At 48.5% G+C, this 26,490-nt stretch overlaps 1 protein-coding gene across 1 annotated transcript; it reads left to right on the top strand.

Moving 5' to 3' along the window:
- IGF2BP1 (insulin like growth factor 2 mRNA binding protein 1) lies at positions 1-26,283 on the top strand. The gene is made up of 15 exons (XM_085211060.1): positions 1-689; positions 1,694-1,754; positions 19,068-19,116; positions 19,628-19,679; positions 19,973-20,036; positions 21,028-21,309; positions 21,748-21,882; positions 22,116-22,238; positions 22,636-22,771; positions 22,898-23,020; positions 23,213-23,329; positions 23,468-23,542; positions 23,819-23,950; positions 24,053-24,166; positions 24,772-26,283. The coding sequence occupies exons 1-15, from the start codon at positions 515-517 to the stop codon at positions 24,862-24,864; spliced, it is 1,731 nt and encodes a 576-aa protein (XP_085067186.1). The 5' UTR covers positions 1-514; the 3' UTR covers positions 24,865-26,283.
- Positions 26,284-26,490: the final 207 nt, after the last annotated feature.

The following is a 26,490-nucleotide window of genomic DNA, read 5'->3' as shown; positions in this document are numbered from 1 at the left end:
CTCCCGCAAACATTTTCACTCATTTTCCAGGTCGGTTTTATTTAGAGGCGGTGCCCGGCTGCCGAAAGGCGTCCGGTGACACTCCGGTGCCGCTCCGCCGCTTTGGGGGCCCCGCAGCCGGCGCCGCCGCCGCCTCCCTCCCCGCTGCCGTCGCCCTCTACAGCCGCCCCCTCCTTTAGGAACCCCCACCTCCAGCAGCCGCCTGCACCCCTCTGCGAGGAAAACTCCGCCAAACGACCAAAAAAAAAAAAACAAAACCCAACCGAATCCCCCCTCCCCAAAACAACAACAACAACAACAAAAAAAAAAAAGCAAAAAAAAAAAAAAAAAGGAGGGGGGGGAGGGAGTGTTCAAAGAAAAGGAGCACCGAGCCCCCGCCCCGGCTGTGGGGTGGCAGAGGGCGGCCGCTGTCCGACGGTGCGGGCGTTCGGTGGGAGCCCCCCCGGCAGCCGCGCTCCGAGCCCCGGCGCGCCGCCACCGCCCGCCCGTCCGCCGCCCCCCGCCGGCAGCCACCATGAACAAGCTGTACATCGGGAACCTAAACGAGAGCGTGACTCCGGCCGACTTGGAGAAAGTCTTCAACGACCACAAGATCTCTTTCAGCGGGCAGTTCCTGGTTAAGTCCGGCTATGCCTTTGTGGACTGCCCCGACGAACAGTGGGCCATGAAAGCCATCGAAACTTTTTCGGGTAAGCGGTGTCCTCCGGCCCTTTCTACTCTCGCTGGCGGGACCTCGTCGGGGCTCAGGCTCGGGTGGGGAGCGGGGGGGGGGTTCGGGCCGTTACGCCCCGTCGAGGTTTGCATCAGCGAGCGGTGCGCGGGGACAGACCCCGCTTCTCCCCCAATAACTGCAGTGGGGGGGGGGGGGGAAGAAGGAGAGGGGCCCCCGCAGCTCCCTATGGTTCCCTACGGCTTCGGGGGGGCTGCACGGTGCCCGACCCGGCGGTGCTTGGCACGGGGGTCCCGTCGCGACAGTGGCGGTGGGGTGGGACTTTGGCCATTTTGATTTCAAACTGGGTTTCCTGGGGCATGTGATGCGCGGAGGAGCGCGAAGGTCGCCATGCTGTTCGCAAGACAGAAAGGGGGGGTGGGAGGAAAGAGGCAAAAAAAAAAAAAAAAAAAAAAAAAAAAAAGCTCCCCGGGAAGCAGAGAATTTTTGAAAATGTTGGAATTTTTTCCCCTCGCCCAAAGCTTCTTCCTCCGGGCTTTTCCCATTGCTGCTCCCCTCTTCCCTTCCCTGCCCCCAATTAATAAATAAACCGGCGGTGTAGAAATCCGCCCCATTTTCAAAGAGAAATCCATTCGTAGCATGGAGTTAAAATTTCGAGTCTTTTAATGGGGAGGAGGAGTGATCTGCCCAGAGGAGTTCTGCACGGCTCAAATGCATGGAATTAAAGACGAAAAATTGATCTCAAAATATTATTCTTCGTTTTCTTTTGCTCGAATCAGAGCTGAATGAAGGACAGAATTAAATATTCCTAAGGAACATTGTTCAGAACTCACCACTCCCTCCCACCGCATTAGAAGTCAGCCTTATATTTAATAGAACACACTTGTGAACAGAAAAAAAACCCATTTTTGTGCAGTTTGTAGTGATTGAAATTAAATGGGAAGTTTCACATGATAGAATGTTACCCAAAGCTTTCTGACCACTCCGCCCAGATCATACAAAACAGCCACATTTTATTTTTAGGGAAAGTGGAGCTGCATGGAAAACAGCTAGAGATTGAACACTCAGTACCTAAAAAGCAAAGGTAATACGGTGTTTTAATTACTTTTTCTTTATTTTTATTTTCTTTATTTTTTTTCTTTGGAGTGGGGGAAATAATAACGTAAGAGGAAGGAGGCAAAAAAAATTATATCCAAATATGTGCATGTGGAAGAAGATATGGTGGTGGTTTGGCTTTGGGTATGGCCCAGCGAGGTGAGGAGCGGTTCTGAGGATCAGTGTTCCCTTTCTTATCTTTAGGGTCTTTTTAAAGGAAACTTTTCTTTGGGTTTAAGTCTTTTTTTCCTGTTTGTTTATTACAAAAAAAAAAAAAAAAAAAAAATCCCCAAAAAACAACCCGACGATTCGCCGCCCGTTCGCCCAAGTGATGAATGGCGTTTGGGGTTGGGATTTTCAAACTTGTGGCACTGGAAGAATTTCCCAGCCTCTCTCCATGAGAAGGGCCCAAAAGCCTTTTGTTATTTCGACAGAACCGCCAAGTTTTTAAAAACACTTTGCTTATTTCTCCTTCACGGGTGAAATTTGCCGGGATGGAGGGCGAGGGCTTAAAACGAACGTCAATAATTACATAAAAATGGGGCCGGCTGCATGTTGGTGCAAGGTTTCAGCCCGGCCATGTGGGGTGCTGGCTCAGCTCCTGGCTGCCCCTCCAACTTGTTGTTTTTGGGGCTGAAACCCCATTTCTTCACGCTCTCTCTGGGCGTCGCGGCCTGCCCGGCCCTCCCCATCTTCTTGGCCCTTTGTTGCTGAGGGCGCGCGGGACGCCGAGCCTGGAGGGCCCTGAGGGTGCAGGCAGCAAACTGCTGGGCCCGGGGGGGTTTCAGTGTTCTGTGTGGGGGTCTTTGGGGTGATTCCGATCCCCCCACTGAGCTGGGTGAGCTCTCCTCAAGGCTCGGTGCCCACGCTGGGCCATGCAGCCGCTCCGCCACGTGATGGGGCGGCCGCCCCGGCGTTCAACGTGGTGCAGAGGAAAAACTCTTCTTCCCTAAACTCCGGGGGTTTTCTGCTGGCTGAGAACCCCTTTGGGGAGCTGGTGTGGACCCGGCCCCACTGGGAGGCTGTGGGTTTTTGGTGACGGTCCTTTCCTCGCAGGGGGCCGTGCCTTGTGGTGGGGCCGACCCTAAAGGCAGGACTCCATTTAATAATGTCCCCTGTAGGGTTTTTCCAGACCCTCCTCGTGGAAAGGGAATCGATATCGGTCGTTATAACGCTCGGAGTCTCCCTGTGGCTCCAGTATCAATGAATCTAAGTGTGTTATTGGAAAGGCAATTATCCTGTGAAGGGTAACGTAATAACGCTCAAAAATAAATCAGGGAAAAAAAAAAGGGGGGGGGGAGAGGGGTGCATCACGATTTTTTAAATTATTTGTAGTACTTCTGGTGATCAATGGGGTTGGGGGGTGGAGAAGATCTCAGAGTATTTCCCTGCTCCCCTCTTTCCCCCCTCTGACTTTTGCTAAGAGCACTCCGGGAGAAATTCAATGGAAATGTAAATATTTCTTTGGCGTCTGTAATTCAAAGAAATGCTGGGTGAAACTTTACAATGGGTGGAAGCAAAGGGAAGGTTCGTTAGCGTGGTTTAATGAGAACCAGGAGAAGTGCAATTCATTACGTTTGGTTGCTAAATCCCGGGCTGGGGGTGAGAAGGGGCTTTGGTTTGAGCCCCATAGCCCCATCCGCTGCCTTTAAAGCTGCAGGAGCCATTTTTGCTGTTGACTTTCTTCATGTGCTTTGCTGGAAATCGCTTCATCAGCCGAGATGGGGTGGCTGGATGCTCGGTGGAGAGGTTGCTACAGTTTCTTTGCCTCAGTTTTGGGATGCCAGTTTGTGTTTCTGGGTCAGCAAAGGCAACTGTGGCACAGCTGCAAACTCTGCAGGTTGTTGGTGGACTTTTCTGCCTGTTTTGCTTCCCTCCCTTCTCTCTGGATAAAGGCTGAAGTGATGGCACCATCTCTGTTTTTGAAGTTGTTGCCTTCTTTTTTTTTTTTTTTTTTTCTTTCTGCTTGTTTTTAAGACTGGATTTTCCAGTTTAAAAGCACATAGAGCAGGATATGGTTAATTAAGTGTGAGCAGAGAGGACAAAATCAGATGGGTTTTGGTGTGATCTAAACCCACCTCCCCCACCCCCCAACCTCGTGTTTAGATCTACTTATTTTAATGTAGAAATGCGGGAAAGAAAGTGATGGTCAACGATGTGCTTTGCAGATAACCTATAAAATAAAACTCAGCTCTATGGCTGTGTTTCTTTTCATTGAAATTGCAAATGCTGAAGTTCAGGAGAACTGAGCTGGGTGCTTTTGGGGAGAAATGCATACGATGAAATTACGTGTTGTAAATAAATCTCCCCTGCTGGTGTATTTTCTTCATTAAGACCCCTCTTGTCCTTAAGTCCTGCAGCAGGAATGGGTTAAAAATAGAGAATTTGTTAATATGGGGTGAGAGAGCGATTCACAAGAAGGATAAATTGATTTAGAGCTGTTTAATTACAGTGAATTTTTTTTTCCCCCCCAAATAACGCCCAAAGCTGCAACTTATCTTAGTAATCATTGGGAGCTATTTTGAAAAAAAGAGAAAACAACAGCAAAACTTTAAAATATCACTCTTTAAAAAAAAAAAAAAAAAAGGCGTTGCTGATAAATACGTTGTTTCATTTAAAACTCTGAGTTTAATTAAGTCTAACCATTATTTATTGCTGTTTTGGAGTTTTTTCTGTAACTTTGCTGATGGAAGAAAGTGAGGAAAGCTAAAAATGTGTTTTCTGCAATCTGAAAAATGATTACTATTTATTCTTTGGAAGGTTAAAAATAATGAAAAATACGTGTTTTTTAAGACAAAAAAAAGTTTGGTTTTCCAAATCAAGATTAGAAAAAATAAAATAATCAGTATGGGGGTAGAGGTGGGAGCTCCAAACCTGAAAAGAGCTCAGTAGAGAGCATTAGAAAGAATGAATGAAGGAAGGAAGGAGGAGGGGCGAGGGGGGGAAAAAAGTGAATCCATCAAGCAGACATTCCAAATATGAGGAATGTGGAAGTGAGTCGACCAGAGAGAATGAAACCGAGTAATTGGGGGGAAGAGGGAGTTGGGTTGATAAGAGGCAGTAGGCTTAAAGCTGGGAGGGTTTTGCTCTGAAGCAGAGGTCATTCCTGAAGCACTCACGTTCAGAAGGGTCAGTGAGCTCCTGGGTGGAGGTGGGAATTATGAAATGGTGTTGAGGACGTGAAGGTGCATGGAGTTGGATGGAGAAACCCCAAAGCTGCGTTTTCTTTTAGTCCTTGTTTGAAATCTCTTTGAAACCCTGCGTGTGTGATCGTGCAATTAATTGTGATGGAAAAATGTAGGACTTTTAATAGCAGCTAGCGTGCTCTCTTTGTTTGTAAATAGCAATCAGAAAATGTGCCTTTCTCCCCCCGTTTAATTTTAATTGTGTGGAAATTGAACGGGGGGGAAAGAAAAAAGTTTGGTCGTTCTTTTTCACGTCAAACAAAGGTGTTCTCCGGAACATCGAGACAAAACATATTCTTAATCCATTCCTAAGATAATTCCCCTTAAAACAGGTCTGTTTTACAAGTTACAGCCTTATTAAAAAATAATTAGGAACACCCCTATGCACAGCAATGTATGGAAATGGAGAGGCAGGAGAAGAGCTCCTTTCTAAGGGTGTTTAATGTGGTTCAGTTTGTTCCTGTTTCTCTTGATTTCCCCCAAACGGTGGTGGTAATATTGAGTTCTTCAATTTAATCTGAGTGCCCATTTTTGATCCAGGAGCTCCGCAGTACTGAATTTGGACTGCTGAGATTGCTTGGGAATTAATGCCTTTTAACGATTTCCAGGTAGAAAAACTAGAAATAATTTGTAATTCAATTAGGGATTAATAATTTGTCAGCAAGTTTTGTCAATTAGGTTCAGAGCTGGGGTAATTTAACCAATTTTAACATACTGGGGAAGGAGGAATGTATTTAACAGTTTGCAGTCTGAAGTTAAAGAAATCCTCCTTATTTCCCCTTCTCCAAGCAGGAGCAAGGGCAAGAAATTGCAATTTAGCCATAAGTTCTGCAGCCTCAAGTTTAGATACCACTGAAGATGGAGTTTGTCCTGCCTGGATGCCCTTTAAGTGTTTGAGTTTTTTTGGAATTCGGAAGAAAAGAATAAATTTGGTAGCAGTAAAACAGAGCTGCCACATCAGTGGCGATTCCAAGGGCTGAGTTTCCTTCTCCAGTTTAACCTGTGTTTCTGTCTTTGCCTTTTAGGTTAAAAAACAAGCAAACAAAGCTCAGAGATATGGATAAGAGAAGTGGGGTTAAAGTACTTGCTTTGAAAATTGAGACCTTTCAGAATGAAAAAAAATAAAATAAAATAAAAAAGGAGAGGATTTCTGCTCTCTTCTCTTCCAGCCCGAGCCCCCAGAAATGTTAAAAGTTTTCCAGAGTCAGCAGTGGGTTTGGGGGGGGAGGTTTGGGAGGATGGGGTTGGCTCAGGGCTCTGCAGTTTGGGGGAGATGGGGAGGGGGGGCAAGGAGGAACTGCCTGCAGCCCCTCCACAACACGTGCCTTGTTTCCAAATGTGCTGAATGTAGCAAGTTGGGGATGTCTGCCTGCTACTTCAAGGCAGCTAGGAAAGGTTTTTGGTTGTTTTTTTTTTTTTCCTCCTTTCCTAACGATGCTGCTGGTTTTATCAAACAGCTGGTTTGGTAGAGCTCTGGTTTGGAGATGGGGAGAAATGGGAGCCTGAAGTGTAGCAAAGCACTGGGGGACACCAGAGCTGCTCCCAAAAGTGAGGAAGAGATGAGAGATGAGCAGGAGAAAGGAGTTGTGGACCTGATTTTTGTAGTTGTCTTTTGAGGAAATGCATTTTGGACGAGTTGCAGAGACTTTTGAGGGGTTTTGATTCAGCAGAGAAAGAAAAGATAATCGAACGTTGCAGGTGAAAACTCTCTTTTTCAGCATACCTGGAGGCACTGATAGCTTAAAGTGAAGGTGTGAGCTCCTAAGTCACCCTGCTGAACTGCATGAATCTTTCAGTTTTGGGGGCGGGAGGGGTTTCCCAGCCACCAAACAGACTGGGCTGAAAGAAGGGGTAGTGGTGGGGGAGGAACAGCAGAAATGCAGTTGTGCAGGATTCATCCCTCCTCCTCTTTTTTTTTTTTTTTACTCTTTAAATCCTTATTCTGCCCAGTTTGATGTGTTTGTGAACCTGGAGGAATCCTGCACTGAGTGCCTGCGGGGTTTAAAAATGCATTTCCCAGCAAATTAGAACAGAAGATAAAATAGGAAAACAACGAGGGCAGGAGAAAAATACATTGGAGGTCTGGGGGTAACATCCTGCAGCATCCTGCCTCTGCTCTGAGTTGCTTTTTGCTTCTCTGAGATGCATTGCAGAGGCAGTTGTGGGATGGTCTGCTCGCTAGGGAAGTTTTTCTCCTTTTTATTTTAATTTAATTTATTTTAAAGTAGTTAAAAGCCCAAACCTGGGGCAGGGGCTGTTCCTGTCTGCTCCAGAAATCTGTGTGTTGTGTTATCCCGACTGCATTCCTGCATCATCTGGGCATTCCCAGTGTATGTACAGTGTTGTGAATTTAGCTCAGAAATCTTTGCTGGGCTTCATCTGAAAACTGTCCCTGTATTCCGGTGCTATGGGGGGATTGCAGAATCTCCTCATTTCTATAAGCAATGCTTTGGATGTGGGTGCAACTCTGCCCTTGCTGCTTCTTTTCTGGCACAGTGCAAGCTGCTCTGTTTGGGCAGCTTCAAGACCCAGCAAAAAAAAAAACAACAACCCAGTGAGGGATGGGTGCAGGAAAGAGACCCTCTGAGTCCCTGAGCCCTGCTGTGGAACTGGTGGAGATGCTCCAGACCAAAGCAAAAGGGTTTGCAGCACACAGACATTGGTACAACCTTTGGGAAAACAAAGCGTTCTTCCATTGGGAAGTTGAGTGTCAGGTGTTGTTTAAAGCTGGTGGTCTTAAGCCCGGGGTGCATCGTCTTTCTGATTTAATCACCTACTGAATGGGAGAGGAAACTGCTTTGCTGTCTGTTTGTGTTCAGCATCCTTAGCACACTCCTGAAGATGCTGGAGGGATCTTAGCAATTTTAAATAGAAAGATTAAAATGAAAAATCGCGCTTTAATTGGAGCCCACTCGTTTTTTTTGTTGTTTCCCCTGGACAGAGCCAGCAACAAATGGGGCATTGTGGAAAGGGTCTCTCAGGGGTTCCAGCTCTCTTCTGAGCCCTCTTTTAACTGGATGCTTCCATGCTGTCTCCTGTCAGCCCTCACCATAGGTGACACTGCACAACCCTGTCCCATCCCCTGGACTTTGGCTTCGTTTGGAGAGCGTCGGGTTTGGTGCTGGCACTCAGAGAGGGGGTTTTGTGGGATCTGCAGGTGGGTGCTGCCTCTCAGGAGCTGCAAGAAGAGCAGAGTGGGTTTTCTGGAGCTTCTTGCAGAAGGAGATGTGCCAGGAGTTGGCAGGGCTCAAGAGGAGGGGTGTTGCTGGGGACAGCAGCCAGGAGGGCGCTGCCAGGGCAGCGGCACAGGAGCGAGAGCATCCCAAGCTGCTGCAGCCCTCGATGCCAAAGAGCAGAGGAGTGCAGCCTTTCTGCCAGAAAAAGAGAAAATAAACAAGCGGGGAAATCTGTCCGTCCGCTCGTCTCGGAGGAGCCCTCGCAATCCATCAGGAAATGGGTCATTTATTTTATTGTAACTGACACTTGGGAGCTCTGACATGGTCAGAGCTGAAATTTCACACTTTTCTGCTTGCTTTAATTGCCCGGTCTGTGCGGAGGAAAGCAACTGGAGGGAACAAAACTGAATCCACGTGCAGCCCTGGAAGAATCAGGTCTGCAGTTTCCACGAGCTTTGTTGAGCTCCCAGTGCTGCAGTGCAACTGTAATAAAAGCAGCAGCAAGCCATGCAGCAGGAGCGTGTGCAGCTGGCAGGGCTCCATGCATGGAGCAGATCCTGCACCATCCAGTGGCACCACGCAGTGTCAACAGTGCTGGAGATTGCAGTGAAGTTGATTTGCACTAAAAGGAGCAAGTTTGACTGGGATGAAGGTCCCCCGTGGCAGCTTGCTGTTATAAGTTGGAAGTGTAGCTTCTCTGGGAGCAGGCTCCTTGGTGGAGTGTAGGACAGGTGGGGGAATGGAGATCCAGAGTTGAAAAATGCACTCAAAGCTGGGTTTGTATTTGCAATCAGAGCCAGATTTTCCAAGCTGTGATTAAGCATCTCGGGAAAAGCTGCATTTTCAGAAGTGATTATAGCACCTGATGCATTGGGTACTCCTGAAAAACCTGCCTGTTGTGGTTTCTCTTACCGGATTGTGGATCCACCAGGTGATGGCCAGAAGGCTCAAGCAGCATTATCCCTCTGGGGCTGGTGCTTCAGAGGGTGCAGCTGCATTTAGGGCCTCCGAGGTGGGGGATGAATGCCATGGGTGCAGGCTCTCAGATCCAGGAAAGTTGCTCGTCCCACTGCTTTTGTGCTTTTAGCTGCACTGAGAGCCACTGCACGAAGTGCTTGGGGTGTAAGGCTTCTGAGATGAGGAATTTGGGAAGCATAGATCCTGCTGGTGAGCGTGCATTGAGATCAGCATTCAGGGATGAAATGCAGTCTCATTGTGCAGAGCTGGGGATGGAGTGCTACAGGAGCTCTCCATTCTTCTTTCTGTCTGTGTTTTCTCTATCGTGTGTCACCTGCAAAGTGACTGCCTTTGCTTCAATTCCTGTGTGATTCAGGGCTGTGGGATCAGACCTTCTGGATAGGTTGTGTGCAGAGATCCACCTGCAAATAACTGGGATCTGTATTAAGATAACCTCCCAAAATACCTGCATGGTGTTGGGAAATGTTGTATCTCTAACAGGAAACTTCACAAGGTGGGATGAGCTCTGATGTTCTGCATCCAGGGCTGTCAGTATTACCCAGATTATTTCTTGTTTAATACTGGTTGTGTCTAAGCAGACTTAGGCATCAGAATGAATAGAGTTGTGTGTATATACACACATATATAAACATTTGTGAATGTATGTTTTCTTGTCTATGGTTCAAGCCTCAGGCATAAAAGTATTTACAAACAAATTGATCAAATGATCAAAGAATAAAAGAAAATTGTGATGTCCTCTGTAGGGAAGAAGCTGTGGCTGCTGCATGTGCTCTTATGGAGCTGTTTACTGGGGAGTAATTCCAGAAGAAGCCAAAGCCCTCAAATAAGTTTTGTGCTTTTAGACCCAGCTTCACAAGCCTCCAAAGGACGTGCTTTTAAATGGGGAAGTTGCCCTGTCAAAGTTAATGCTTCTGTTTCAGTGCTATAATGAGATCTGTGCTGAAGTTGAGCGCAAGCACACAGCATCAGGTGGATGTCGTGCAGTCATTGATGAGGATTTGGTTACAGCAGAACCAATAATCACCCAATTTCCCCAACATCTGCAGCCCCTTGTCTATGGCAAAGGTGCCAGCAGCTGTGCCTTTTCTATTTGATGCCTTTTGTGGAGCGTGAGCTGCTGTAACTTCTTTAAAACTGTGGCTTGAATGAGAAATTTGTGTTGGTGAGTCTTCATCCATCCTGCCCTGCTGCCTGCCTGCCCTGCCTGTTTGCACGGTGTAAACTTTATGTTTAGCTTCCCCAAAAGTTGTTCGTGAGGCTTTGAGAGCCGCTTTCTGCCGCTGTTTGTGCCAGTAAAACTTGGCCATGTGAATGTTTATGGAAGGCAGACGGGAGAGAGGGCATGAACGTGTCTGTGGGGAATTCACTTAGGAAAAAATCCAGATCAGATATTCGGGAGCTTTGTGCAGGATTTCCCTAACGGTGCATTGAGTTTGTTGAGGGGGGAGGGAGGTTGGTTTGGCTTTTCATGTTGTCTGTGCCAAAGTCCTGGTGGGCTTTCAGTGTCTTTGCTGAGGTGCCTCTGTAATGAGATGGGCAGCAGCAAAGTAGAAGAGTCCCATCCTTGCAGTTTCCCAGCTGTTCTGTCTTACCCGAGCTTCAGCCTTTTCTCCTCTTAATCCCGACCCTCTCGTTGTAAATACATAGAAAACAAAACACAAAATGAAATGGATGATGTGGAAGATAGATTTCCCCATCTGGAAAATGTGCATCTCTTCAGCTGCTCGTTCAGCTCTGGAGTGTGGAGGTGACCAGGAAGGTCTGAGCACCGTTTGTGTTGCCTTGTACGAAACACTGAGGACCGAAGGAATTTGTTCTGGAAATGGAGGGAAAAAAGCCCCACTTGCACTTTTAATCTCGTTTTTTGGTTCTCCTTACCTTCTCTTTAGGAAGAAGCATGGAAGCATTTTGATGTCATTTATTAGTGGGGAAAAAAATGTAGCACTTTTAACCCGGTTTGGGCTCAACCACAGACTTGGTGGTGACACCAAACCCACCCTTGTGGGATATGATGAAAAATGTGATAGGTGATGCCATGGGGATGCAGTGAGGGATGGGGGCAGGCAATACAATGGATGATGCCGTGTGGGGTATGATAAGAAACGTGATAGGTGATGCCATGAGGGATGTGATAAGGGATGCAAGGGGCAATGCCACAGCTGGTGGGCAGTGTGATGTGATGCCATGTGGGATACGATGAGAAATGCAGTAGATGATGCCATGGGGATGCAATGGGCAATGCCACGGGGGGGTGGGCAGTGCAATGGGTGATGCCTTGCTGGATGTGATGAGGGATGCAATGGGAGATCCCATGTGGGATGCTTGCAGCTGTCTCACCCTCTGCTGGTTATCGGAAGGCTGAAAAGCCTCACGACACCTCATTGCCCAAACTGGGATGACTGGCAGATCTGAGGATGGCGTTCTGGGTTTCAACTTGAGTTTTGGTGAAAGGGATGCCCTTGCATTAAGTTCATGAAATAGGATAATCTGTTTCATAACTTCAGAATTTGGACTAGATATGACAAGTCCACTTGGATCATTGAGGGCTTTTCTGCGTGCGGTGATTGTGCTGTTTTAGCCTGATTTAGATTGAAAAGTGATTCAGTGCACAGCCCTGCGTGGTGACCACCTCATTGCTTTTGGACCCAGTTTTATCTGGCAGATCTGTACCCACCAGGGATGAGGGTTGCTGACACACCTGAGGTTGATGGGGACCTGAATCTCTGCAACTCCCCTAAGTTTTAGCAGGACCCCTTTCCATCTCCCTTGCTCAAACTTCTATGAGCCTGTGCTGCTTGTAGGGTCTCTAAGCCAATGCCCCACTGTCCTTGAACTGGAAACAGAAGAAAGAGATGGACCTGACTGCTTGCTCTAAGCAAGCTATGTGAAATATAGTGACACCTGTCAATCACCTGGTAGAGATGCTTAAATATTAACAAATTAAAGTGGCTTAAGAGCCATCATAGAGCATGTGTTGATGGGCTTTGGGGTTCCCACTGATGTCAGCTGGTTTGCAGTGTCTGAATTGGCTTTGAAGCAGCCCCAGTCTCACAGGACCATCAGAGCCACTGGAAACCAGTTAGAAAGGCGTTCTGGGAACTGGAAGAGGGCAGAAGTGCCCTCTGGTGGAAAAGAGAAGTGGGTGCCACCAGCTGAAACCTCGGCTCCTGCATCCTAAAGGGGGTGGTGATAAAGGGATGGGGGTGGAGATGACCACGCTGTGGGTTTCGTGCCATCTGAGCTTTTTTTTAATGCATTGTTAGATTTGAGGGAGGACAGCAGGAAACCTGGCAGGCTGGCATCTATTGTGGGTCCTGGAGGTGAGGTTGGGAGAAGAGCCATGAATGTGCCTTTAGGATCTTTTCTGCTCAAAATCAGTCATGGTGGGTGAAGAGCAGTGCTCTGAATGTGGTCGCGATAAATCAAAAATGAACAAAAAATGACACAAACCAAAAAGCAGTGGAGTTGGAAATGCTGGCTTTGAAGCTTTGAGGATGAGCAGATGCTGCTGCATGTTCCCTCACCCCACTGCTTTAGTGGTGGTTGTGCTGCTCTCCAGGGTAATGGTTTCAGACGTGCTTTGAGACATGCAAATGAAAGATGAGGTGAGAGACAAGTCATCGTTTTTCTTTTCCATTCTCTGTGTAATATCTGCAGGAAAACTGCCTCGAAGCATTTTGTATGTTCCCACATCTGTTGCAGCCAGCACCAGCTCAAGGGTCAGATTGGATGAAGGTCAATTTAAGATTTGCAGTATCAGATCTTCTTAAGAGTTGAAAGCCTCTTCGCCTGTGTTACTGGCACCTCAGTAGGAGTGGATGTGAGCTGCTGTGGTTGGAGTTTGCCAGGAAGGAACTGGTGCATCCCAGTCAGACTTGGAGCTGGGTTGTGAGAACCCACTAAGTGTAATTGGGCTTGGCTTTGGGACGTGTCCTGAGCATCAGAAAGAGTCTTTCAATAAATGGCAACCTGCCAGCAAATCAGAATGGAAAGATAATGGATGCGTTGCATAAAATCCGTCCGTCTTTCCTCTCTATTCCTTACTGTTCAACTTGTCCTGTCTGCAGATACTTGTATTGATTTGGCAAGGACTAACAGCAGAGGTCTGGGGGCTCATCAGGCTTCCTATGGGCTTGTTGAAGATCAAGGTTTTGTGAGGCTTCTTTGAGATTTCTTGATCTTTTGAGGTGTGAGATGTTGGCATTCAGCTGGGTTGACACGAGCTCCGTGCCAGCACCATCTACCTGGGGTCAGTGGGGGAATGGAATGAGGTAGCACAGCAGGTTCATAAAGGAGGGAATATGGGACAGCATTTCTTACAGCTCTGGGCGTTGATCAGTCCTTCCCTTTGGGCATCAACCACTTCTTCCTTCTGTGCCTGAGCTGTAGCACTTCTTTCAAAAACGAGTTTTCCAGGCTTTTCAAGGGGTGTTCATGGACAACTTCTCATTCTTGGCATCTCTGCGAAAAATCTCATCAGTCATTAAGTGTGATTCCAAAAAAAGAGCTAATGGGGAGAGACCAATTAGACAGATTTATTAGTCCAAGATCAAATTCTGGTTGCTGGGATGATTGATGGGAAGGATTAATCATGTTGTGTATGCTTGCCAGAGATAACTGCCAGCTAAGCTTGTGGGACTGTGTAAGGCTGTTGCATGGAGGATGCATTCCTCCAAAATCCCAGGGCTGATTTACTTCTGTGCTTCTCCTGCTGCAAGAAGCTGAGTGTCTTTGTTAACTTCCTAAGGGGCCTTCTGGATCGTTTCTAGATCAAATCTGCAAGGGATGAGCTTGAAAGAGCATAAGATGGTTCCAGAATGAAGGGTGTGATAGGAGCCACGTGTATCACAGTGGAGGATATTGCAGAAAGTTGGTTTGCTGCTTCAGTTGCATTAAATTGAGGTCTAAAAGCATCATGGTTTTGCACAGGGCACCTGCAGTGCTGTATGTGATGGTTCCAAATCTCAGAGCTCTGCTTTCAGTACAAGTTTAAGAGAAGACTTTTCTGTTGTTCTTCCTCATGCCTACATTGAGGCTTTTTTCTACCAAACCACAAAGGCTACTAAAACCGAACCTGAACCTGCAGCACCTCTGGGAGGAGCAGGAGAAAAAAAATTCCAATATCTCTGCCTCTGGTTCAGTATCACTCAGACTTTAGTGATGCTGCTTCCAAGGAAGCATTGACTCTGGGCTTCCTTGAGCATCACCTGGTGAATTTGGGACATGGTTTTGTTGTTGGGTTGTTGCTGGTTTTTTTTCTTTTCTTTTCTTTTCTTTTTTTGCCTTGTGTGTCAGTGAGTTTAATGCCACCTGGGGAAGCTGAGAGCCGTGTCAGCTTAAGGGACAGTGAAAATCAAAGGCAAATTGGCTGAAGCTTGGGGCAGATCCCACCTGGACAGCCCTGCTGGGCTGTGCTCAGAGGTGTGATGGGGAGCAGGTTCTTCCCTCTCTGTGCTCTTATCTCACTATCAATAAAGGTTGTACAGGGATGATATTCCTACCTCACAGAGATGCTGACAAATTCAAAGTATATCAGTTTATATGGGAAAAACTCGTGATTTCAGCTACAACTTTGCTGAGTCCCCCAGCAATGTTTGTGTCTTAGCAACCACGTTTTCCTATTTAGAAGTGTTTAAAACATTAAGAACCACTACCAACAACACATTAAGCACAGGATTAAGTGCTTTCCTGAATCAAAGCTTAACTAGATAAATGCTGTTAATTGAATCAGGGATGCACTGTTTTTTTTTTTTTTTTTCAGTCCCTAAATTTGCATAACATTTGCATTTGATTGAATATCCATCATGAACGTTGTTCAGTTCTTGTGGGTCTCCTGGTGTCTCTCCAGCTTTAGCCGTTCTCTTGTTGTCCCCAGGAGCTCCAGAAATGGTTTTGGGAGGAGGGGGCTATGGTTGGTGCCTGGCTGTGCTTTACTGGAAGTTCTCAGTGCCCTGGTGCTCCCAATCACCTTTGTCTTCAGGAATCTGTGGTAGGGAGTGGAGAAAGATCTGGGAGGAATTGGATGTATTGGAGCATCCTGCAGAAGCCTTGTGTTGTGTATGTGCAGCTCTGGTGGATCTGTGCAGCTTGACCCACCATTGCTGATGCTGTAACACAGGGTGGGCTATTGGCTGCTCGTTGTACTTGGGGCTGGAACTTTCTCCAGCAGGAAGAGGCCACGTGTTTTGGGACTAAAGAGAAATCAAATTGTCTGGATAAAATCTGGTTCAGTGGTCCCTTCCAAGTCAAATTGATCTGTGATCTTCGGGGTCCCCTCCATCCCAAGCCGTTCTGTGACTATGAAAAGCAGCACGACTGCATGCTCGCTGCCATGCTGGTGGGGTGCCACCTCCATGCACTTTCTGGAAGGAAGCACATCTGTAGGGTGAGGTGGGATGGGGAGACACCTGACTTTTATCACAGCTGCTGCTGCTCTGCCATAGGCACGATGATGCTCCTCTTTGAGCACCCTTTTCCCCTGGCAATGCAACAAGGAGCAACTCTGCCTTTTAGAGCATCGCTTCAAAAGCATCACTTGGGTCTTTTGCAAAAGGGAAGAGAAACCCTGAGCAAGAAGAGGCTGCCCTGGTGGTGCTCTGCCATTGCTTGTGGCAGCTGGCTCCATCCTCCTGCTGGCTCCCAGCCCGGCTTGGAGCAGGTCAGTGCCCCCTGCTTGGGTCCCTGTCATTGCTTCTGTGCCAGTCCTGGGGGAAGTGCCAGCAAGTTCTTAATGAAGGGCTCTGGCCACCCTCCTCGATGTGAAAGGAGATCCCGACAGCTGAATCTATTGTTGGGGTATTTCCCAGTGAGATTTAAAAATTGAAAACAAACAAACAAACAGAACCAGATCTAATTTGAGATTGTTGCTGAGGGTTCTGCCTGTCTGTGTGACACACGGCACTGTATGCCCACGTGGGATGGGCAGCTCTGAATGTGTGGCTGCTGCTGCAACACTGACAGCGATGCTGGGAGGGCTTTGGGTGCAGTGGGATAGAATGAGAGTGATTCCCCTTGGGTTCGGGGCTGCTGGGGAGCAGCAGAGGACATTTTGTCCATGGACAGGGCTGGTTCTTCAAAAAAGCAGCTTTGCTTTGGTTTGTGCATTCTGGATAAGAGGGTGTTGCTGGTATGCTTTTCTCCTGAGCCACGTGCTCTACCCCCCGTGCTGCATTGATGGGCACAGGAGGCGAGGGCAAGAAATCTCCATTGGATTTGCACTGGATAGATGAGGATACCTCCTTCATCTCCTGGACACTCCAGGTTGCTCTGTAGCACTTTGCTCCATCCCTTTGCATCAGTTTGAGCGTTTATCTTCCCAGCACGCCCTATCCAGAAGTGGGGAGGGTTTGCTGAGAGCATCAAGCTGCTCAGTTCCTGATTTCCAAGGTGTCAGCTCCTCTGAAGAGCTGGGATGTCTGCGTTGGGCTGCTGGGCAGTTCTGCAGGTCTGTGACTGCTGTAGTACTGCCACAGTTGGCTGCTAACATCCCGTGGGCACAGAGAGCAGTGTTGGCACGAAGCAGGAGGGAGGTGACACCGGGATGCATTCCTGGGACCTGCAGTTCTCTGCTCACAACCATCTCAGCTGCTCCCCGCTTTTTCCCCTGTGTGCAGACCCCCATCCATTCACTCCCAGCTCACAGCTGAGGTCGTGTGCTGAGTTTGCGAGCGATGAGAGGAGCTCCAGCTCTGGCACACGGTGAATAAAAAGCCAGGAATCGGCGATGAGCAGAGTTATTTATTTGGAGTAAAGCCTTGTGTGGAGCAGAGGTCGGAGGGAGCAGAACTGGGCTGTTCCAAAGAGCGGCACTTCACGACAAGGGTTTAAATCCAGTCGGACCTGCTTACAAGCAAAGCAAATAGATGGGTTTATTTATTCATGACTTCCTCTGTAATTCTAACCACGGGGCTCCAAAGGAGCCAAAGCTGAGTAGGGGCTGTGCTTCGGGAGGCAGATTTCCATGCAGTGTGGGGAGCTGAGCCGGACCTCAGGGCTGAGTGATGCTGGCTCCAGATGGGATGCTGCCCCATAGGATGCTGCCCTGTGGCATGCAGCCCTTCTGCAGGATGGGCACTGATGGAGATGGGCAGTGAGCGCTCAGGGTGCTGGCTCCTCGGAGGGGCTTTTTCTTTTTCCTTTTTAAGGGGGAGAAAATGAGATGCCACCAGCAGAATGACAGTGCGGGGACATAAATGGCTCTTTTCTCTCCGTGGTGCATTTCATTCTGATCACGTATATGAAGAACACATGCTCTGCCTGTGCGGATGCTTGGACCTATCTGGAGAAGTTTCTGGGGCAGGGGTGGGTGGTTGGAGACGTGGTTTCCTCCATCAGTTCAGATCCTTGTGACCCTCCCTGGACTGTGGCATTCTTTGCATTCTGAATTTCTTAATCTCTCTCTCTCATTCATTTTGGGATGCGGATTAGCATGTAAACAAGGGATCTGGTTTCATAGCGTGCTCCCCTCCCCCCTTTCTCCCTTCATCCCTCCTGATGCGATGCAGTTTTAAGGGTTCAGGACTTTTTCCTCATCCACCCAGTTTGCCTCCATAGCAGCAACAAAATTTGGTGTTTTGGAGACTTCCCAATAGCTGAGCTGATGGGAGTGCTGAAAATCTTTTTTTTGCTTCCTTTTTGTCTTTCTAATGGCAGCGCAGCCCCAAAGCTTTTTGGCCATTCTATCCATCTGGTCTGAACCTGAACTGATTGCTTCCGACTGTTTTCTTCTCATTGATAAACTGAACCTTCTGGAGAGGATAAAAATCTAGAATTTCATCTTCTCTCATTCTTACTATTATTTTTTTAATTATTATTTCAAACATTCACAAATATTTTGGATTGGAAACCCAGGTCTATGATGAGTGCAGGTCCAGAGGTGTTCTCCCAGAAAGTGATGCCAGTGCTGAGCTGCATGTGATGGTCATAGTATTCCATTTCCCTTTCTTTCAGTTCCATATTCAGTGAGCTTGCAGATAGGCACCATCTCCCACTGTGCTTAGATGCTCGTTTCAGGTTGGGTCTTAAATCAGATGCTGAGCTTTAGGGTGCTGAAATTAGGGGCAGTGATCAAGGAGAGCGTTTTGCAGTGACTTTAGCTGGAGGGTAGAGGTTTAACCGAAAGGAATTGTGCTGCTGCATTTGCCCACATAAAGCTGCATCCTCCAAGGATGTTCCTGGGCACCCATGGGTGCTTTTGCTGCAGGGTGAGTGCTTTTCTGGGTGCTGTGAGCTCGGATGTGAGGCTCAGCTGGGTGTGCTCCTCATCCCTTTGCTTGTACACAGCACTTGGGGTGCTGACACTGCAAGAGATGGCAGCACCATGTGGTGGAAACACCACAACGGTGAGGAGAAAATCATTTCTCAGCATTTTGTGTTGGTGGAGGCCCTGGGGTGGCAACAGTGTGGCTGTGTGTGGGTGCTGGAGCTGCCCGAGGGACCCACAGCAATCCATGGCAGCACCTCCTGGGTCAATTTGGCATCAAATTTTCCCACAAAAACTCTATTTTAGCAAAAATTAGGTTTGAAAAAGCCAAAAATGTGAGTGGAGGAGCGATCTTAGACCAACTGGGATGCTGGAGCCAAGTTTCCAGGTGCCACGGGCGTCCCCATGGTCTCCTTTTCATGCTCCAGATTTGCTTTCAGGTTAAATGACTGTGTGGCTTCCTTTTTTTTTTTTTTTTTTTTTTTTGGTTTTCTAATCCTTGTAATCAATCTGGCAGAACTCAGCATTTGTAGCCATGCCGGTGCAGGAAGGTTGGTGGATTTGGGCATCTTGCTCACAGCGAAGCTTGCAGTGAAAATGCAGAACCTAGCAGGGTGTAATTAACAGAGAGCCATCAGAAACCCCGGGAGCATGTGGGAATGTAAAGCTTGATTAGGTACATCAATGAGGAGCAGTTCAGTGTGAGATGGACGCGTTGCTGACACCAAATCTGGCTTTTGATCGCTTTTCATTTCTTTCAGGAGCCGGAAAATTCAAATCCGAAATATCCCACCCCAGCTGCGATGGGAGGTAAGGGGGTGAGGGAGCAGGGCAGGAGCCTGAGACACAAGGACTTGCACTGAGAAGTGTGGGGCACTTTTAAGGATGGGCTCCCCTATGGGTTTCTGCACTTGGGATTACAGTTGGTTCATCCTTTTCTTTGTTTTTAACTGGGTTTAATGGTGCTGTATCCTTGCATCCATGCAGCTATTCCTCTTCTATGCAGGATTCAATTCAGCTGGTAGAAGCAATGCAAGATCTACCAACAAAATCCCCATTAATAACAGCATTATATGATTTATCCATTGTAGGAACAACACGAATCCTTCCTTCCAGCTGTTGGGACTTCTTCCTTTTCTTGCTGCCTTCCCAGCTCTGGTTCTGGGGCCTGTTGACCCAACATCCTGGGGCACACAGCAGCTTTGCTCATCTAATTGCTTGTGAAATCTTAATGACCAGAAAGCTGCTTTTATTGACTGACTGTATTTCTTGGATCTGTCCCTATTGTCACAGTATAATGGGCTTTTTCTCTGTTTCCCAGGTTCTGGATGGCTTGCTAGCACAATATGGCACTGTAGAAAACTGTGAGCAAGGTAAGACTGAAAGAAGGAGCCAACGTGCTGTTGCTTAAGTATTTTCTGCCCTAGCTATTCGGGGCTGGAGGAGGGAGAGGACAGACAAGTTGTTGTTCTTTGTTAGAGGTATCTATGGCTAAAGATGTCTGAGTCTGGTCAGCGGGTCCTCTTATTGCTTGGCCAAAACAAGGACATCCCTGTAATAAAGCAGGATGGGTTGTACAGACATAGGCACTTTCTAGTGGCCAAAGATCATGCATGATGGCCCAGGCTGCTCATGCTGGCTCTAATTTCTGCCTCTCTTATTGCAGTGAACACAGACAGTGAGACTGCCGTGGTTAATGTCACCTACACAAACCGGGAGCAGACCAGGCAGTAAGTGCCCCACGGCCACCTCATGGACCAGCCGTGGCCCGCTGCCCCTTCCCTGGGGACAGAAAAGGGGATTTCCATTGCTGGGAGTCAGGCCGTCCTAGAATTCATCAACTTGGGGTTGCAAATATTTGAGAAATATCCTCCTTTCTGCCTTGATTTCTTTTTGTTCACCTTCATGTTGGGGTGGGGTGGGGTTGGGGTAGAATTGGAGCCCTTTAGAGGACGTCCAAGTTAGGCTTTTTTTGTGCAGTTCAAAGAGTAAAGTAAAGTAAACCAACTTTTTAATAAGGAAAAGTGGAGATTTTCCTGTGCTGAAGTCATTTAAGTAATTACAGCTCAAGAAAAAAGTAATAATGTTGATGTGAGACCTTTCTGTCCATCTTTTTCTGCTTTATGGAGGGTCTTTGGACCCTTTGCATCCTGCAGAGATGGGGTTATTTGTCTCCGTTCAGCTGTGGGGTTTTGCAGCCCAAAAGGGAGTCACTGAGCCCTTTCTGGAGACCTTCAGTTTGACTTCTCTCCATAGAAGTTAGGAGAGCTGTGCAGAGCTGTGGCCAGAACTGTTGCTTTTCTCTTGCTGCCAGCCCCATCTATCGACAGCTTTCAGCTCTTGCAGCCAGTCCCCAAATCCCCACCAGCAACTGAAATACCAACCAATATATTGCAAGGCAGAGGAGAGCCTGGGGATCATTCCTTGTTTTCACCCATTGCTCCCATCCCCTCCCCAGGCTTGGTTGCTTGGAAATCCCCCCCCACTTAAAGCACTTTGTTCCATCTGGACCAGGTGGGAAGTTGTGCCAGGTCCCCGTGGCATTGATGACATCTCTGTGCCCCATTCCCAGTTCTTTCCCAAAGGGTGTTACGTCAAGGCTTGACCCATTTTGGGTGGATTTGTCCCATTTTGGGTGGGCTGGTGCTGATATGCTGCCTTTTGCTGGGGACTATAAGGGTAGGAATCCCCTGACCCCAACCCCTTCTCTCCTTGCTTTAGAGCCATCATGAAGCTGAACGGGCACCAGCTGGAGAACCACGTGCTGAAGGTCTCCTACATCCCTGATGAGCAGTCAGTGCAGGGCCCAGAGAACGGGCGTCGGGGTGGCTTTGGGGCCCGAGGTGCCCCCCGGCAGGGTTCCCCTGTCACAGCAGGGGCTCCAGTCAAGCAGCAGCCCGTGGACATCCCGCTCCGTCTGCTGGTGCCCACACAGTATGTGGGTGCCATCATTGGCAAAGAAGGGGCCACCATCAGGAACATTACCAAGCAGACACAGTCCAAGTGAGTCTCCCTACCCTTCCCCCCACATTGCTTCTAATTAGTGGAGTGGTCTGCAGTGATTTATGAGGCTGAGTGTGGTTTTGTCCCACGTGTCTTTCCTCTTCTCTCCCAAGGAGGGCTTTATCTGAGATGGGATGCACTGCTCATCACTTCACATCTGCCAGCAACCGATCTATTCTCTGCTATGTGATCACTCATGTTGTTTAAAATAAATAGATTCTGATGTCTCACTTGGATTTCTGTGAATGGGGCTTCTAGCTACAGTGTCTATCTGGAATGTTGAGCCCAGAATTAACTGCTCTTTCCTTTCCTGTGTACATCTAAGCTTGCACTTCAGCAGCCTACATGGATGCTGGAGGAGCAGAGCAGCCAGCACATGCTGTGAAGCTGCAGAGCCTCTGCCCTGTGCCCACTCTGACATCAAAGCTGTGCTTGCAGGATTGATGTTCACCGTAAGGAGAACGCAGGAGCTGCAGAAAAAGCCATCAGCATCCACTCCACCCCTGAGGGCTGCTCTGCTGCCTGCAAAATGATCTTGGAGATCATGCAGAAGGAGGCAAAGGACACGAAGACGTAAGTTTTTTTCCCCTACCCCTCTGTGCTTGTAGGTTGTATCTACAGCTCCTTGCTGGGCTGTTACCATCCCAGCACTCAGAGCTCCAGTTTGCACGTGGGAGCCTTGCCTTGGGAGAACTGGGGGACTCTGAGCAAGGGGACATGGTCTTCCCCGTCACTCTGCACCCAATCCCTCTTCTTTTGGCTGCTGTAATCTTTAATTTTGTTGTTTTTCCCGTTCCTCTCTCAAGAGCTGATGAAGTGCCTCTGAAAATCTTGGCCCATAACAACTTTGTGGGGCGCCTGATTGGCAAAGAAGGGCGAAACTTGAAGAAAGTGGAGCAGGATACAGAGACAAAAATCACCATTTCATCGTAAGGGCTCCTTGATGTCTTTGGGAAAAGCAGGGTGGACTTTCCCAACCTGGGGCAGATGGAAGTGGGGAGGCAGATATGGGAGATGTGAGGAAAGCAAAGAGATTCCTGTCAACCTGCTGGGAAGCCAGCCTGTCACGAGTGCTTTGATTCCCAAAACTGTCGTGATACACCTGTGTGTTTCCTGAATTCCCCTCCTCTTCCCCTTGGAGCTGTGCTGTGGAGCTGTTTTTTTCTTTTTTTTTTAGCAGTCAGAACTGGGGTTCTATTCTTTAGCATTATTCATATCATTATCCTTTAAGCATGTTTTTGAGGAAGGCAGCACGAACACAGGCAGTAAACCATGATGCTGCTCCCTGCTCTGGCCAGCGCTGGTGTAACTCTGGTTTCCCATCAGCTTGCAGGACCTGACCCTGTACAACCCTGAAAGAACGATCACAGTGAAGGGCTCCATCGAGAACTGCTGCAAAGCAGAGCAGGAGATCATGAAGAAAGTGAGAGAAGCCTACGAGAACGATGTCGCGGCCATGAGCGTGAGTGCGGCTCAGCTTCGGGACGGCAGCTCTGCCAGGCAGGGTTCCTGCCCTACCTCCCCTCCAGTGTGCTCTAAGAGGATGCCCCGATACAAGCAATGAGCTTTTCTCTCCTCTCTCCCTCAGCTGCAATCTCATCTCATCCCTGGCCTTAACCTGGCTGCTGTCGGCCTCTTCCCTGCCTCCTCCAACGCAGTACCTCCTCCTCCCAGCAGCGTCTCCGGGGCTGCTCCATACAGCTCCTTCATGGTAGGTGCACAGCTGAGGATCCTTGCGGTGCTTTCAGCATGCTCACATCCATGTGTGTGCAGGATCTGTGCTCTTCACCTGTTGCAAATGCAGTTGAAGGCCATCGCTTATGGTATGGGTGACACTGCTAGGGGGGGGATTTGGGGCGTGGATCCTGGTGGTGAGCTCTGAGCGGTGGTTCTGTGTCCTCAGCCTCCCGAGCAGGAGACCGTACACGTCTTCATCCCTGCCCAAGCAGTTGGTGCCATCATTGGCAAGAAGGGCCAGCACATCAAGCAGCTCTCCCGGTTCGCAAGTGCCTCTATTAAGGTAGTGTCACCTCGTGAAGGAGCAGTCTCCTGCCAGCACCTGTTGCTGATCTGGGTGCCTTTCTGCTGCTGAAATCACCTTAAAAACCTGGGTGATGTGCATGGATGCTGCAGTGACTGTTTCTTTCCCCCATTCCAGATTGCACCTCCAGAGACACCGGACTCCAAAGTGCGCATGGTGGTCATCACAGGCCCTCCAGAAGCTCAGTTCAAGGTCCCCTCACTTTCTTGCCATCACAGTGGGGTGTCAGAGTCACCCAGTGCCTCCTCCACCATCCCCTTTCCTTCTTCAGGGTGGGAAGAAGCAGCAAAGTCAGCCCTCCCCAGTGTGACACTGAGACCTGTCTTAGCACCAGCCTTCCTGGGATTCAGATGACTTAAAGCTCTGAGGAGCTGGGATTTGGGGAGGGAATCTGTTGTCCCTGGGATGGAGATATGTGGGGACAGGGCACCTTGAGCAGAGCCTGATGCTGCTTCTCCTCCTCTGCAGGCACAAGGCAGGATTTATGGGAAGCTGAAGGAGGAGAACTTCTTTGGGCCGAAGGAAGAAGTGAAGCTGGAGACGCACATCCGTGTCCCCGCCTCGGCTGCAGGGAGGGTTATTGGCAAAGGGGGCAAAACTGTAAGCAAAGCCACATTTGGAAGGGGGTGGGAGCATTTGGGATGGGAGAGGGGGTCTCTTCCGCACTGTGTGGTGATATTGGTCTCTGTCCCTTCCCTGCAGGTCAATGAGCTGCAGAACCTGACGGCTGCAGAGGTGGTGGTTCCACGGGATCAGACCCCTGATGAGAATGAGCAGGTCATTGTGAAGATCATCGGGCACTTCTATGCCAGCCAGGTATGGTCCCGGTAGCTCGGTGCTGGTGGAGTCTCTGATGGCTCGTAAGGGGTTGTGTTCAGTGCTGCTTCCTCCTATGAAAGTGTTTTCTGCATTTGGCTGCTGCTGCTTGCTGTCGTCTTTGTGTGCTTTTGTGGAGTGGTGTGGGCAGGAGGGAGAGCTGGGGTGAGGGGTGTGTGTATATGCATTCAACATCTTCATCAGTGACCCAGAGGAAGGGATAGAATGCACGCCCAGCAAGTGTGCTGATGGTGCAACGCTGGGAGGAGTGGCTGATGCTCGCAGAAGGCTGTGATGCTGGTTAGTGAGAGTTGGGCAGAGAGGAATGTGATGAGATTTAACAAGGACACGTGCAGGGCTATGCGTGGGGAAGAATAACTGCAGCATCAGTACAGGATGGGGGCTGAGCTGCTGGAAGGGAGCTCTGATCAGAAGGACGTGGGGGTCCTGGTGGCCAACAGGATGACCACGAGCCAGCAATGTGCCCTGCAGGCCAAGAAGGCCAATGGTAACCTGGTTGACCAATGGTTTCCCATTCAGCTGTATTCCTCGTGGCACTCGGTGCCATTTCCCTTGCATTTTCCTTTTGCTCCTTTCATCCACAGATGGCACAGCGCAAAATCCGGGACATCCTGGCCCAGGTGAAGCAGCAGCATCAGAAGGGACAGAGCGGCCAGCTGCAAGCGAGGAGGAAATGAGAGCAGCACTGACACCAATGTGAAAAGTGGAACAAGCCAATGCCAGGCTTAAGAGTGGCTGGGAATCAGTTACCATAGACAGATGCAATTGTTTTCATTAACTGGTCGACACTAAAAGGCAGTTTGATTGGCTTTCAAGGCAAGAGGGACGGGGCTAAGAACCAGACTGCACCATCTGACCCATTTTTTAGCTCCATGTGCTGACACTGTACTGAACCGAAGCGGGAGGTGCTGCGGGGCTGGGGGATGGAGCCCAACACCAGGCACTGCACTCAGCCCCTGCAGGCACTGCCTGCCTTCATCTCAGGGCCTCTGGGGCTCCCCCAGGGCTCCCCCCAGCTTCACTTCCCCATCCCTCCCTCAGTCCCTTCTCTGCCTCAGCAGCGTGGCTGACAGATGTTCCCAGAGTGATGTTAAACCTTTGGGATCCATTTTTTTTTTTTAATTTTTTTTTTCCTTTTTATTTTTTCCTTTTTTAGAAATTTTTCTTTCTTTTTTTCTTTTAATTTTTCAGAAATTCCAGTGGACCATCACCAACCCTCCCCTACCCCTCTCCACTGGTAATGAGATCTGTTGTGAGGGACTGAAGGGAGGGGGGAGGAAAACTCCACAGTGCCAAATAGATTTGGATCCCCTGGGAGCTCTGCAGCCCTCCATGTCAGCAGCACCCAAGGGTGGGCGAAAGGAGAGCTTTCCTCTCCCCTGTGCTGTGTGTGCAGTGCAGTGCCTTCTGAAGCCTTAAGAACCAACGCAGGACCTCTGTTTTACAGGACAACTTTTTAGTTTTTCATTTGGTTGAATGTTTCTTTATGTTAGTTTACTTGAAAGGAGTTGTTTTTTGGGGGGAGTTTTGGGCTCGTTTTCTCTTTTTGTCATCGTGGGTTTTTTTTGTTGGTTTTTTTTTTTTTTTTTTTTTTTTCCTGGCCTATGAACTAATGGCAGAATGGGATGCAGAGCTTTAACTGCAGAAATGCCGACCTGGGAAGGGAAGGGGCAAGGGAAGTGCTTTGCTTTTTTACTTTCCTCCCTCTGAGCAACAGCAATAAAGCATAGGAACAAAGCACAGCCCGCTTGGTAGGAAGCATGAATGAACGTCCATCCTTCAGTAATCACTTTATGGGAAATGGGAGCTAAACAGGTCTGGGATTCAGAGCCAGAGGGATTTGGGGCTTTGCTGGGACCGGAGGCTCAGCCTCAGCTTCCCCTCCCAGTACAGATTTGTGCCCTGAAATCCCATTGGTATCTCCGTGGGCTCAGCCACATGCAATGATTTTTTTGTTTTTTTGGTTTTTTTGGGGGGGTGGGGGAGGGAAACACTCAGGGGAATGGAATATTTTCATTAGCAAAGCTGGAGGATGCTGGTTGGTGTTAACCCTCGTGGGGCTGTTTGTGGTGTATCCCACCCCCCCCTTCCCCAAATCTCTTCAGATGGGGGCAAAAAAGAAAAAAAAAAAAAAAAAAAAAAAAAAAAAAAACTTTGAAATTTGGCACGTCTGAAGCTTTATTTTTTTTTTCTTCTTATTTTTAAAACAACAACAACAAAGCCCACAGTCACCACCACCACCCTCTTCTTTCTGCAGCCAGAACAGCCCCTCTCACACGACCATACCAAATAGATCCGTCAAA

The sequence above is a fragment of the Meleagris gallopavo genome, chromosome 29 (assembly GCF_905368555.1).
Source record: "Meleagris gallopavo chromosome 29, MGAL_WU_HG_1.1, whole genome shotgun sequence".
NCBI classification, from domain to species: Eukaryota; Metazoa; Chordata; class Aves; order Galliformes; family Phasianidae; genus Meleagris; species Meleagris gallopavo.
The sequence above is the reverse complement of the archived record's forward strand: the minus strand, read 5'-3'. Positions and strand labels throughout refer to the sequence as shown.

Coding starts and splice junctions, on each gene's coding strand:
- IGF2BP1 (XM_085211060.1), top strand. CDS start 515: ATGAACAAGCTGTACATCGGGAACCTAAACGAGAGCGTGACTCCGGCC. Junction 19,680..19,972: donor TGTAGAAAACTGTGAGCAAG/GTAAGACTGAAA, acceptor CTCTTATTGCAG/TGAACACAGACAGTGAGACT. Junction 21,310..21,747: donor ACCAAGCAGACACAGTCCAA/GTGAGTCTCCCT, acceptor CTGTGCTTGCAG/GATTGATGTTCACCGTAAGG.